The sequence below is a fragment of the Protopterus annectens genome, chromosome 2.part2, assembly GCF_019279795.1.
Source record: "Protopterus annectens isolate FY-2018-M chromosome 2.part2, PAN1.0, whole genome shotgun sequence".
In the NCBI taxonomy this organism is placed as follows: Eukaryota; Metazoa; Chordata; order Ceratodontiformes; family Protopteridae; genus Protopterus; species Protopterus annectens.
Genome location: NC_056730.1, coordinates 935,443,257 through 935,456,570, shown reverse-complemented (window position 1 = coordinate 935,456,570; position 13,314 = coordinate 935,443,257). Strand labels below are relative to the sequence as shown.

General features: G+C 40.0%; 1 protein-coding gene across 1 annotated transcript in view; it reads right to left on the bottom strand.

Moving 5' to 3' along the window:
• The window catches only part of LOC122795855 (xanthine dehydrogenase-like), a 5,725,158-nt gene that overhangs the window by 787,073 nt on the left and 4,924,771 nt on the right, over window positions 1-13,314 (bottom strand). Inside the window, exon 31 of the mRNA XM_044064255.1 lies at window positions 2,365-2,502. Coding sequence (XP_043920190.1) covers window positions 2,365-2,502 — 138 coding nt within the window. The remainder of the gene's footprint in view (window positions 1-2,364; window positions 2,503-13,314) is intronic.

The window sequence follows — 13,314 nt, the reverse complement described above, 5'->3', positions numbered from 1 at the left end:
AGATTTGCAATCTTAAGCCAATGCACAATTCACAGCTCAGTGTAAGATAAAACATAAGCACACAGGATGGGAACTGTAAACAGAATGAGAAAAATGCAGAATTGCAGTGTAATAAGATGGGATAATCCACCAAGTACTTTTTTGAAATCAGCTTCAGTATCAGGCTAGGATAACAGGGTCCTACTATTTCCCACAACAGACAGAGTAATACTTGTAAAACAAAAGATACACTGTGCTCTGCCATATAATGTTTTACTACAAAATTTTAGCTATTATAGCAGCCATGGTGCTGTGTACACTCTGTTGTCAGTACATAAACGAAAACTCTGGGAGGTAAGGTCCTTAAGTAGGGGCCAAGCGTGACTTTAGTGAATGTGGATTAGCAGAAAGTAACATTCCAAAAATATATACTGAAACTTGTATATAAAGAAATAGTGAAAATATCTATGACTCTCCTTAAAGGTCCCTCCAGGACAATCTCTCACCCATTTCCCATACCAGCAAAACCACAATATAGACTGAATTCTGGGTTGCTTAATTTCATTTCACAGTCTTGACAATGTATATAAACAGATGTATACAAACAAAATCCTTATGGATATAACTAAATCTAAAAACTTAGCAGGTGATTCCTTGTTCTCCAACTCTGTTGGAAAAGTATGGAATCAATTACCACCTGATCTTACATCCCAGACCTCTCTCCCACTTTTTAAAACATCTAATAACCACTGGTTATGCTCCTGTTGTAACCCTGACTAACAATTTCTTGTTTCTGACCTTCTACCTTCTCTAAATACTAAACTCCTTAAAACACCTTAATAGCCTTTTTCTCTCATATAAATTATATAAGTGAACTATCAAACTAAGACCTACTAAGATTTGTAAAAAAAAAAAAAAAAAAAAATTTTTTTTTATTCTTCTATATTTTTACATAGAATTTATAATATAACTCTCTGTTATAATTATAGCTGTTTAAACTGTTTTTGATGTCTTCATTATTGCTGCATATGACTGTCTCAATGCTTTTTCTTACATTGTATGTTATTTCCTCCTCTACTGAAAATGGACATATATCCAGTTAGACTAGCCCGGTCAACAAATGTAAAATAAAATAAAATAAATAAAATAAATAGCGACTCAAAAGCCTTGAAGCATGTGATGCCGTAAGACACCTAATCCACAATACACAAGTAATAGAGAAGTAAGCATAAATTTTTGCAGCAATGAAATTTATTCAATAAGTATTTTAAGTTTAAATCATGGAATACTGAAGAAAAATACTTAATCGGGAGTATAAATCTGAAAAAGTAGAAGACCAAAACAAAAGTAAAACATATAAATATCATAAAAATTGAAACCAATATAATGATGTCAAATGTTAAATAAATTAGAATGTCACTTGCAAGGCCGAGGCACAGGGATCCTATACATGAAAACAGTTCCCTTCCCTAGATGACATCAGCTGCATGATATAATGTGGGTTGAGGCAGAACATCTTGTGAAAAGGAATGACACCACCTCTGCCCTGACCACCCACTCGTATTATCATGATTGAAATGAGCTGCTTCACAATTAAAAACAAAAAAAAAACACAAGGAAGATTATGTAAATAAGTTTATCACATATTGGAATCTTTTAATTTCAGTATTATCTATGCAGAGAAGCTTAACAAATAAAAAAAATGCAGTTGAAAATATAAGTACAAGATCTGAGTGAGCACATTACTATTTCATAATCAGAAAACCCTGTCCCCAAAATAAATAAATGAATAAAATAGAAGGACACAGAGGATACATACCTTTTTCAGCATAATCATTTTCTACATCACTGTGTTAAGCACCAGGAATTACATGAAGCCCAGTCATAGAAACCAAAAGACCACTGATATAACATCCTGCAAAACATTTTAAAATGTTATTAAAAAATTAATATGATATGTAGCCGCAGTGGTGCAGCGGTAGCGTTGTCGCCTCACAGCAAGAGGTTCTCCCATTCGATTCTCGGCTGGAGCGCCTTCTGTGTGGAGTCTGCATGTCCTTCCTGCGGTCGAGTGGCGTTCGAAAGACATGCGAGAATGGGCATGCCTTGGTTGAAGGGTGGACGTCGAGCCGGCACATTGGCACCATAAAAATCTACTGCCAATCATTAGTGGACCGGAGTTCCGCTGTAGCGACCCCTAACCGGGAAAAGCTGAAAGAAGAACAACAACTATATGATATAGTAAAGATAGGTGCTTCAATATACTGAAGAAGATAAAGGACCATGGTAGTTCTAAAAATAAGTAATAAACAGAGCTGTTAGGAAAGATGATGTTTGCAATTCCTAATCAAGAGACAGAAATAAAAAATGTATTGTTTCACTTACCTTTCTCCACAGTCAAAAAGTATGTCCACCTGGCTTAGCTGATGTTCTCCAGTAAGAACATCCAGTTCTGCTTCTGCTACTGTGACACCATAGGAGTTATACTGAGGGGCGTAATCAGGCTGTGGTTCAGGCCAGACCCTAATGGAAACAGAAAGTATTATTACAGATAAAAGCGGTTTATGCATAACATAGTCAAGCTTGATGTACACTAAATTATTCTTAGTAATTGCAATGTGTGGTAATATATTTTATACCAAAGCTTCATTTATATCTCTCTCCACTTGCTGAGAATTGCTTGTCACCACAAACACAATCCTGCATAAATGCTACACACACACACACACACACACACACACACACACACACACACACACACACACACATACTGTGTAACTTCTGAACTAGTCAAACTACTGCACTTAAATCCATTCCCCCTCCAATCCCATGCTAGAATAAAGAAGTGAAACATGTCACAATAATCACACACTTGGGTGCATTTTCAGATATGAAATGCAGCTGGGTGCAGTAAAATTCATATGGAAAATATAAAGGTTCATAGATACTGTACACACTGTAGGCATAAAAGCCTTCATAATATGTGATTTCCTTTGTATTACACTCTTTGCGTTTACATATTTAATTGGTCAACTTTATTTTAAAAGTTACTAATGATATTCAATTTATCAGAAGCCATGGTGGTACAGCATTAGCATTGTTGCCTCACAGCAAGAGGTTCTCCTGTTCGATTCACGGCTTGAGTGCCTTCTGTGTGGAGTCTGCATGCCCTCCCCGCAGTCTAGTGGCCTCCGAAAGACATGTGTGAATGGGTATGCCTTCACTGAAGGTTGGGCTTCGGGCTGGCAACTCGGCACCATAAAAATCTACTGTCAATCATTAGCGGACCGGAGTTTCGCTGTGGCGACCCCTAACCGGGAAAAGCCAAAAGACACAAAAACAACTAAATCACAAAGCCCAGATTACATTCACATTGAGATTATAAACCCAGAATCAAGAACAGCTGAAGTTACCCATTGCAAGTAAACATTTGTCCATTACTGAACAGAAACACACTGGCCAAGGTAATAGCCACCTAGGTGGGGGGCTACGCCCCACACAATAATATATATATATATATATATATATATATATATATATATATATATATATATAGATATGTATATATATATACATACACACACACACACACACACACACACACACACACACACACACACACACATATATATATATATATATATATATAAATAAATATATATCAACTACAGTGGGGAAAAGGGCATATTTCTACATGGTGGGCAACTGTTTACTTGCCCTGGGTAACTTCAGAAAAAGGAAGTTTCAAATTTTACACAGCCCTCAGTTAAGTAATGAAAATCAAAGATCCCCTATGAAACAGCCACCCCCCACCCTACACCAGCAAAAAGAAATGTCACAGGCATAGTCCCCTTCTAATGTAATAAAACTTGTTTATGTCAGGCATACACAGAGCCTACCCATACACTATTTGCAATGAAATATAACTTTGACATTGCTACTTCTAATATCAAAGTTTTTAAATTTGTTCACACCTTCATTAGAATATTGCTATAAAGCCACATAATATTACCTTGAGGATCATCTCAATAGTAACTGCTACATCTTCTATACCAACACAAAAGGCCAAAGTGCAGATATTGTGCAAACTTTCTAGTTAAAATATAATAACATTATAATTGTGTAGGTATTACTTGCAAAGAGTATAACATATGTTGACATGATTTGTACAAAAGTGTGCCAAAAATAACACAACTGCAGCAGTCAAAGGCAGTATCTGAAATTGGTGAATTCAAGTAGTCTTCCATACTATAACAGAAACTTCTCAGCACCCGGTTGTTCTTATATAGTGTAGATCAATTCTGCCGGACATGGTGAACATGTAACTCAGGTGTCAGCTTATTATCATTCATGAATCACTCAATCTGCTTGATGTGCTGAGCAGGTAAACATGATGTGAAGACCTACACAATGCCATACACATGCCCTATCAGTACAAGAGTGAGTTCTGAGAAGTGGGGCTATGTATTGGCTTGCAAACATGACTCATTGGCAGTAGTGCATGGCTAACTGAAGTTCTAACCTGATGTACACTTACTAAGGGTGTGCCAGTGAGGACACACTTACAAAAAAGTTTGAGATTACATTGACTGACTAAAGAGATAACTTTTATGCCACCTTTATGAATAAGAGGTAACTGCGTCTCTGAGTAAAAACTGTATGCAAGTTATATCAAGTATATAAAACTTAAACATACAAAGTGAAAAGTTCTATATAACTGCAAGTTATAATGCACTCATTTTGCAAACACATCAAAAGAGAGTACTACTCACAAAAGAAAGGGAAGAAAGTACAGTTGTATACACTCACTATAAATGTAGATATTTGAGTGTATTCACTGTTGCAGTCATCACCTGTGAGTTATCCCTGCTGGGTAGCCCTCGGCCTGCCTGAATACCAGAGTAAAGGATTTCCCTCCTGCATCAGCTGTTCAGATACTGTGGCTGACATCAGGTCATCAGGGCTATAAAGGGTGACAGCCAACGCCATTACATCAGTCTTTCTTGATGTGGAGCCAGAAGCAGAAGCAGTTTTGTGAGTGTGTCGGTCAGCCATTGCCAGAGTGAGGAAAACCGTCTAAAGCTAAGTACCCCATTGGGGAACATTTTCTTGCTTTTAACTGATGCCAGAGAAAGTCAATAATTGTCTCATTTGTGGAAAGCAGATCCCACATCGAGACTTCCATTCTCTCTCAAACACTTGTTTAGGCCCACAGCATGACATCCCCAGGTGTAGGTTCTGTGCCCTGTTTAATGCTAGAACCATAAGAAGAAGAGCTGAAATTGTAGCTAGGCATTTTAGTGAGTGTTTTCCTCAATGTGATATGGCATCAGTCTCTCAACCAGCTACTGACTTACCTAGAAAAAAGAAAGACAAGGATAAAGACAGGCCTCTAAATGTTAGCTCCTCTGACAACTCAGGTCAAAAGTCTGGTATTTTTCAACTAAGTGCTATAAAGGGTGACAGCCGATGCCATTACATCAGTTTTTCTTGCACCCCCAATAGTCAGGAGCACCTAAGAGGATACAGAAATATGGGGGAACTTGGCAGGGAAACAGGACTGCAACAGTGAATACACTCAAACATCTACATTTATGGTAAGTGTACACAACTGTACTATGTTTTTCATGTTTAACTGTTGCAATCATCACTTGTGGGAAGATTCCCAAAGCTGAGGAAGTGGGTGGAGGCATGCTATATAGGTTATGGGGATGCTAGCATGCCCTCCAGGATTGCAGATGCAAATCCTGCCCTGGTTTTGGAGAATGTAGCCAGTTGGCAGTGCCTATTGAAAGAGTAGCTAGATGTCCGTGTATCAGCCTCCAGGATATCCTTGGTAGGAACCACTCTCACGAAGGCCGTGGAAGTAGAGGCTGCTGTAGTGGAGTGATAGCTGATGGATTTAGAAGTCATCTTTCCAAGGAAGGCATAGCAGAAATGTATGCAATGAGAGATCCATTTGGAAATGGTCTGCTTTGTAATGGGTTCCTCTCTGCCTCAGGGGTGAACATAACCAGTAGATGGTCATATTTTCTGACTGATTTGGTCCTGTCAAGGTAAAATCTCAGTTGCCTGTGTACTTCCAGGGTATGGAGAATTCTTTCTCCTTTATTGGTAGGTTTTGGGAAGAAAGTAGGTAGGTGAATGGTCTGGTTGAGGGTTACCTCAGAGACCACATTAGGCATAAAGGCGGGATTGTTTCTCAGAGAGACCCTGTTTGCGTGGAAAATGATGAAGGGCTCAGTGGCCATGAGGGCCTGGAGCTCAGATACCCTCCTGGCAGAAGTATGGCTAGCAAAAAAGCAGCTTTCCAAGACAGGTACTTGAGATCTGCTGGGGATGCTGGTTCAAAAGGGGGTAGAGTCAACTTTTCCAAAATAAAATTTAGATCCCAAGCTGGTGCAGGTGTCCGTCTAGGTGGTCTGATGTGAGCTACACCTCTGAGGAACTGTTTTAAGAGGTGCTGAGAGAACAAGGGCTGCTCCGCCTGGACATAGGCTGAGATAGCTGAAGCATGAGTCTTGAAAGAGGAGTAAGACAGCCCCCTTTTTAGAAGCTCTGCCAGTAGCTTCCTCTCTGTTGTGTGAGAAGGTCTGTGGAGGGGTATAGTGGGATGGGATGGGATGGTGCATGCTCAGACTGAGAAGCATGGGGTACCAGTGCTGCCTCAGCCAATCTGGGGCAATTAGGATAGCCCTTGGTCCTTCCTCTCTGATCTTGAGCAGCACCCTGGGTATCAGAGGTAGTGGTGGGAAAGTGTTCACAAACAGGCTGGGTGACATAAGACTGTAGGAAGGCCTGCTTCTGTGGGGGGGGGGCATTTTTGCTGAGATGTCTAGAAGGGTGCCCAGGAAGGTAATCCTTCACGTGGGATGTAAATGCGACTTCTCCAAGCTGATGGTGAATCCCAGATAGGTCAGTAGGGTCTGCACAAAGGAGAGGTCCTGCAGGACTTTTTCCTTGGTGTCTGCCTGTACGAGGCAGTTGTCAAGATAGGGATAAATGTGAATACCCTTTTGTTTGCAAAATGCAATGACTGGAGCCAGGCACTTGGTAAAGACTCTGGGAGTAGTGGATAAGCCAAAGGGCAGAGCAGACAACTGAAAGTGTTTGGACTCTGCTCTGAACCTTAGGTAATTCCTGCAAGACTGTCTGAAAGGAAGATGTAGGTAGGCATCCTTCAGATCTAGGGTCACTAACCAGGCTTGTGGCAGGAGCACAGGTAGTAGTTTTTGTAGAGTCAGCATCTTGAATTTTGGAATCAAGAGGGACAGATTCAGGGTGGAGAGGTCTAGGGTAGAGCGCCAGGTGCCCTCTTTTCTGGGAACCAGGAACAGTCTTGAATAAAATCTTTTTCTACTCTGTTCCTTTGGTACAGCTTCTACAGCACCCTGGGCATAAAGCTTTCTGATCTGATGAATAGCTTCTGTCCTCTGATTTTCAGGGACGTCTGGGCAACCTGACCTTTTTGGCTTTCCCCTGAAACAGAATCTGTACCCATTGGTAATAATTTTCAGGACCCATAGATCTGAGATGATGGCCTGCCAGTTTTCTTGGAAGAGGGAAAGTTTTCTTCCTAGCCTGTTTGCTGACATGAGGGGCAGAGGGGAGGGGAGAAAGTCATTGAGAGTCCTTGGAGAAGGGGGTTGGTTTAGAACTCCCTTTCCTGGGAGCAGCAGTGGACCACTGCCTGGGTATTTGTTGGCTATGGGACTGATGTCTAGGGGTTCTGTCTCTGCGTCCCTTTCTCTGGGCTGGTTTAGTCTGTGAGGGAAAGGACCAGTGTTTTGTGGGGAAGTTTCTGCTGAACCTGGGAGGATGCACCTGTAAGAAGTCCTTGACAGTTTGCATGGACTTGGCTTTACCCTCCATTGTCTTAATGACCTCTTCAGCTTTAAGGCCAAACAACTGGTCTTTATCTAAGGGGGTGTCTACCAGTTTGGATTTTACATGATCAGGCAAAGGCTGCTCCCTTAACCAGGCATGCCTTCTAATTACAGAGCCTGTGACTGCAGCCCTGGTAGAAGCTTCCAAGGCATCAAAACCACAATGCAAAGAGTGTTTGGCTACCTCTGAGCTAGACTGTATGAGGTCTGCTAATTCTCTGGTAGTACTACTGTTAGGAATGGAAAATAACTTCTGTTTAATCAGTTCAAGGACATTCTGCTGGTATTCCAGCATATGAAATTGACAATTTAAGGTTCTTACAGCTAAAGTGGCTGAAGTGTATACCTTTTTCCCATTCTGTTTAAAGCTCTGCTTTCTTTGTCAGCTGGAATGGGTTTTTTGATGATTTTGCCCTAGCTCCCTTATAGCCTTGAGTAATGACTTCAGGGTCTGCAGTAGGGTTTTTGAAAAGATATTTGTGGGTGTCTTGCATCCTGTAATATCTGTCAGGTTTCCTGGGTGCTGGGGGGAGAGAATCTGGGGAAAGGGCAGATTCTAGGAAAACATCCTCCACTACATCCAGGATAGATGGAATAGCCAGAGGTTTATGCTGGGGCAAGTCAAGGAACTCTCTCAGTCTCTTCTTAGACTGAGGGTAATCCTGAACCTCCCACTGAAAGTGTTCTCTGAGGGAATTTAAGGTTTCCCCAAAAGAAAGGTCCTCGGGGGAGGCAGATGGAATGGGGTCATCAGCATCAGAGCCCTCAAATGCTGCAAAGGGTTGGTCTTCCATGTCTGACTCCTCAAGGACAGATTCTTCTGACTCCTGGTCAGTGAGGACCTCAGGGGAGGTGTCCCTTTTTCTTCTGGTTGGGGTGGGAGGGTGGGGCTGGCTTCCCGTAATAAGAGTCATCAAGTCTTCTGCCATTCTGAGCAGTTGCTGCGACTGAGGGGCAGGCTGGTTAGGTGTAGGTCGGTGGCTGGGTCTTTGGGGAGGGACCTTTTTGGGGGTAGTCTTAGGCTTGGGTCTGGATGGGTCAGTAGCATACCTCTCAACCTGGAAACATCAAAAATCTGGACAAGGCCCATGAAAAATAGGTACAAATCTGTACACTGATCAACATAAAATTTGCATACATAATTACATCAGCCCACCCATTCCAATGGAATTGTGGGATACCAACTTTCAAATGCAAACTGAAGAACAGGCAACCAAAATATGGCACCAGAGTCCCCCTGCAGCCATTCCAATGTCCCATTACCTAGCTATTTCACCCCATTTACCATAAACACTAATGTGCATACTGCTTTACTTCTACAATGATTATTTGGATTTTATTTTTACATTTTATAGCACAATGCACAAACACTAATAGACATCTGCTAAACAAAGCAATACTGTCTCATAATGAAAACAGACTTAGTTAGCATTAAAACTTCTCTGCCCTGAAAACTCACATCCAATGAAACAGCATTGAAACCCACACACCACATCCAAAGAAAATGCATCTGGCCAGTGGTGAATAAAGATTACCTTTGGGCTGTTTTCAAATCATAGGTCCCTTGCGCACAAAACAAGAAACATACACGTGTTCTTTGATACACCTTCCTGACTTTATTAAATTATATTCCTTGTATAATATAGCACACTTGTCAGACTTAGAGTGCATTTTAAATTTATTGTTTGAACATTTTTCCAGTAGGCAATGAACCAATAGTGACAAAACTGCCCAGTTCAGAACATTTCCAAAATAAAAGTCTGCTTACATACACACACACACACACACACACACACATATTTATATATACATATATATATATATATATATATATATATATATATATATATATATATATATATATATATATATATATATAAATAGAATGGCAGTAGTGCAAGCCATGGGCATCTTGCACAGATTCACGAACTTATTTTCAGTTTCAGTTTTTTGCTTGACTTACCTCTGATTTGTGTTATCAAACCAACTTAATAGCTGTAAATACACAACAAAATAAGCTAGGCAAACTGCATGTTTTAAGACTTCCAATTTTTAGTCCAAGTAGTGACAGACCTTTTCCTACAGTCATCCTGAAGCATCAACACTACCATTGTAATCCAGGTGCTGTTAACTGGCCATTCTCGCTTCTCCACTGTCTGCAGTGGAAAAATATGTTTTATCTTGGATGCTGGAAAACGTACTATACTTGTTTAAAAATATTTTTCTTACAATGTAGCACAGAACATAATAATTCTGATTTTCTGTTCCTGAATTTGGGTTAATGATATATTTTTATTGCTCTTTCCACTGAGGCACAAATGCCCTTGGCTGACCCAAATATATAGCTAGTTTATAGAGCCCAAGCATGGAGTCAGTCTATGGAGGCATCCTCTATGGTTGCCCTCAAATCAACAGCCCAGAAAAATCTTTCAACTCTTTAATGCAGCAGACTTGAACTTCCAGCCAAGTTGCATGCAAGTCATTTAAGACTGAACTCTTTAATTATAGAAAAGAAGTGTCTGAATCATGACTATAACTATGTCCAAAGAAAGACTGAGCTAGACAAACAGGGTTAATGCAGGCAGACTATTATCACCAAATCTGCAAAGATGTGAGACCACTGTTTTGTTTTCTACAAACCTCCCCTGCTTGATGCTTTGATAAGTCAATAATACAAGAAGAAGAAGAACACATTTGTTTACTTTCTGCATGGAATGGCGATCACTTTACTTAAGCCCACGACAATACTGAAAATTGCAGATGACAAATGGAATGAATGTGGCCAAGTACAATAATCAAATCTGTGGAACCATCTCTACTCTACAATTAACAAATAAGAAGGCCATCTACATGACTGGTAACTCGACTCTGTCTCATTCTATTTGAGTGGTGGCAGCATAGCACAGTGGAGTACAACTATGATCTGCTAACAAATTTTGTTCTGTATTTCTGTGTTAAATACCCTCAGTCTCCGCTGGAAAACTGTAACTTAATACATAACCAGTGCTCCTAAGTCAACCTTGAAAACTGACTTGGAAAAGGTGCAAAGTAGGGCCTACCTTTTTAGGAACAATATATTTAACAAACATTCTACACAACCACTGAATGCATCAGCCCTCATATTTTTGAAACAAGTGAAGTAGAGAGTGAAGCACAACTGTCTGAAATATTCTGAGCTATACATGGGTACTGTGGACCAGAACAAGACGAAAATCTTCTACTACCTTGAGAATAAGGAAAAATCAGAAGGAAGTGCCTTTATCTTCTTCTGGGACTTGCTCTGTATGCTGCTTTCACTAGAGAGATCTAACCTCCTGGAAAAAAAGGATCAGTGCTCCTTCTTGGGAATTCGGGTGGGAGGTGGTAGATTGCTTAGTGGAAAGGAATGGGAAAGCAGCATTATGTTATGGCTACATTCCAAAACCTGTTGGATCCAGTTACCTAATGGGAAGATTTTCCATTTACATGGAGCAAAAGTATTGCAAGTCAGACAAAATGCTGCTGTTACCACAGATCAAGGGTATTTGAGAACTGCTCCTCTGATGTACAGCCTTGGTTGCATTTTAATGCTGAGTCCCATCATTTCGAGTCAACAAGAATTCTTATTTTACTAATGCCAATACATTTGTGGCCTATGCTGTGAATTTGTATGGTATACCTTGTGGAGAATCTATTTCCTGAGCTGAACTGCCTACATGTAAAGAAAGGGCAAAGAAGCAGGTGATCAATAGGTACCCAGATAACCCCAGATTCAGTACTAGATAAGACAAATATGTAATTCAGTGTGCACATATTAGATGCAGTTTACATTCACTCTAATACCTGAAATTTCCAATCCCATCATGGCAACTCACCAACCAAAGATAAAATGACAGACTATATATGCCATTTAGATATACCAAAACATCTGCTATAAGCAATCAATGTCTAACCAACTGAATTATCTTTTCTGCCATGTACACCTTGTACTAAAATCTACTAGGAACTTTGCAAAGATATATCAGCAATACCTAGTGGCACTAAAACAGTTAAAATGTCCTTCCTGGACCTCTTTGTGTCTATAAGCAAAATTGTCAAAAATACTAATCTGCAATACACTCCCAGTAAGCCACAATAAGATGGGACAGATTTGTACAAATTACTTTGCATCAGTAAAATGACAGCATGTAACATTTAGATTCAAGATTAGTATTTTTGACAATTTTGATGGCATATATAGTCTGTCATTTTCTTATCTAATATGTGCACACTTAATTACAGGTCAAAATCAAGACTAGATATAATAATGTTATAACATCAAGTTATCTTATAAACACCTTCCTAACAATGCTCATTGCTCATTATAGCAGATGTGGAAGGTGAGGAACAGGCTGTTATAGGGAGGAAGGTATGCAACCACTTAAAAATGCACTATCAGTCATTACACTGGAAAATTAAGTGGAGCAGTATTACTGCTTACAAATTTGTCATCACTATGCTATTTTTATGCACTAGGGACTAAAACCTTCCTTAGGTCACGGACAGTATTTGTCAGCTACTCTGGTACATTTTGTTGCACTTGGTTACTACATAGTGGACTACTCATAGCCTGCCTCTCTACTTCTATTTAGTGGTATAGCTTATCTACTTTTCCAGCCTTATGCATTATATGACAATGTATTATTATAATACATCATAAACTACAATTTTTTCATATTCCACTTTTATGAATTAGGTAATCACTGTATTTTCATACAAATCAGACTAAGCCTGTAAGCAGCAACTATAGTTCAGATGTACATTTAATGTTTGCATCCATAATAGAGCCTGCCTTTGTTATCTTGTGCACATGGCTTACTGCTGAGACTACTGCAATTGTACATAACTGTTCCACCACAGTTCACACCACAAACTCAGCCATACTCCATAATTGATAGTATATTGCGTCACACACACTCACACACGCACACACACACACACACACACACACACACACACACACACCCTTCCTTCTCATAAACAGTTTCCTTGCAGGCAGCATAAACGGCTCAGTAAATGCCTCCAGCAATTCCCTCGCAGGAAGCGTAAACAGCTCAGCAAACACCTCCAGCAACAGAACCACTCCAATTCCCTTGCAGGCCCATACCTCCAGCTTTGTCGCAGGCAGCATAACATTCCCGGAACTATCATTCCCTTGCGGCCGGAAATGTATGCATGAGCTCAATTCCGACAGGTTGTTTCACAGAGCTGAAGTCATTGTGCATGTGATGCTGTCAGCTCAAAAAAGCTGGAAATAAAAAATTAAAATAAAACACTGGGAAATTCAGAAATTAAGGGGTGCCACTTAGGAATCGTGGCAACCCATTATTTTAACCCTAAAATTTGGTAAAAAATTAGTAATTCAGTACAGTTGGGAGATATCGTCAGTAGTCTTATACAAAGTGAGTTTAACCGGCAGCATTGTCATCGG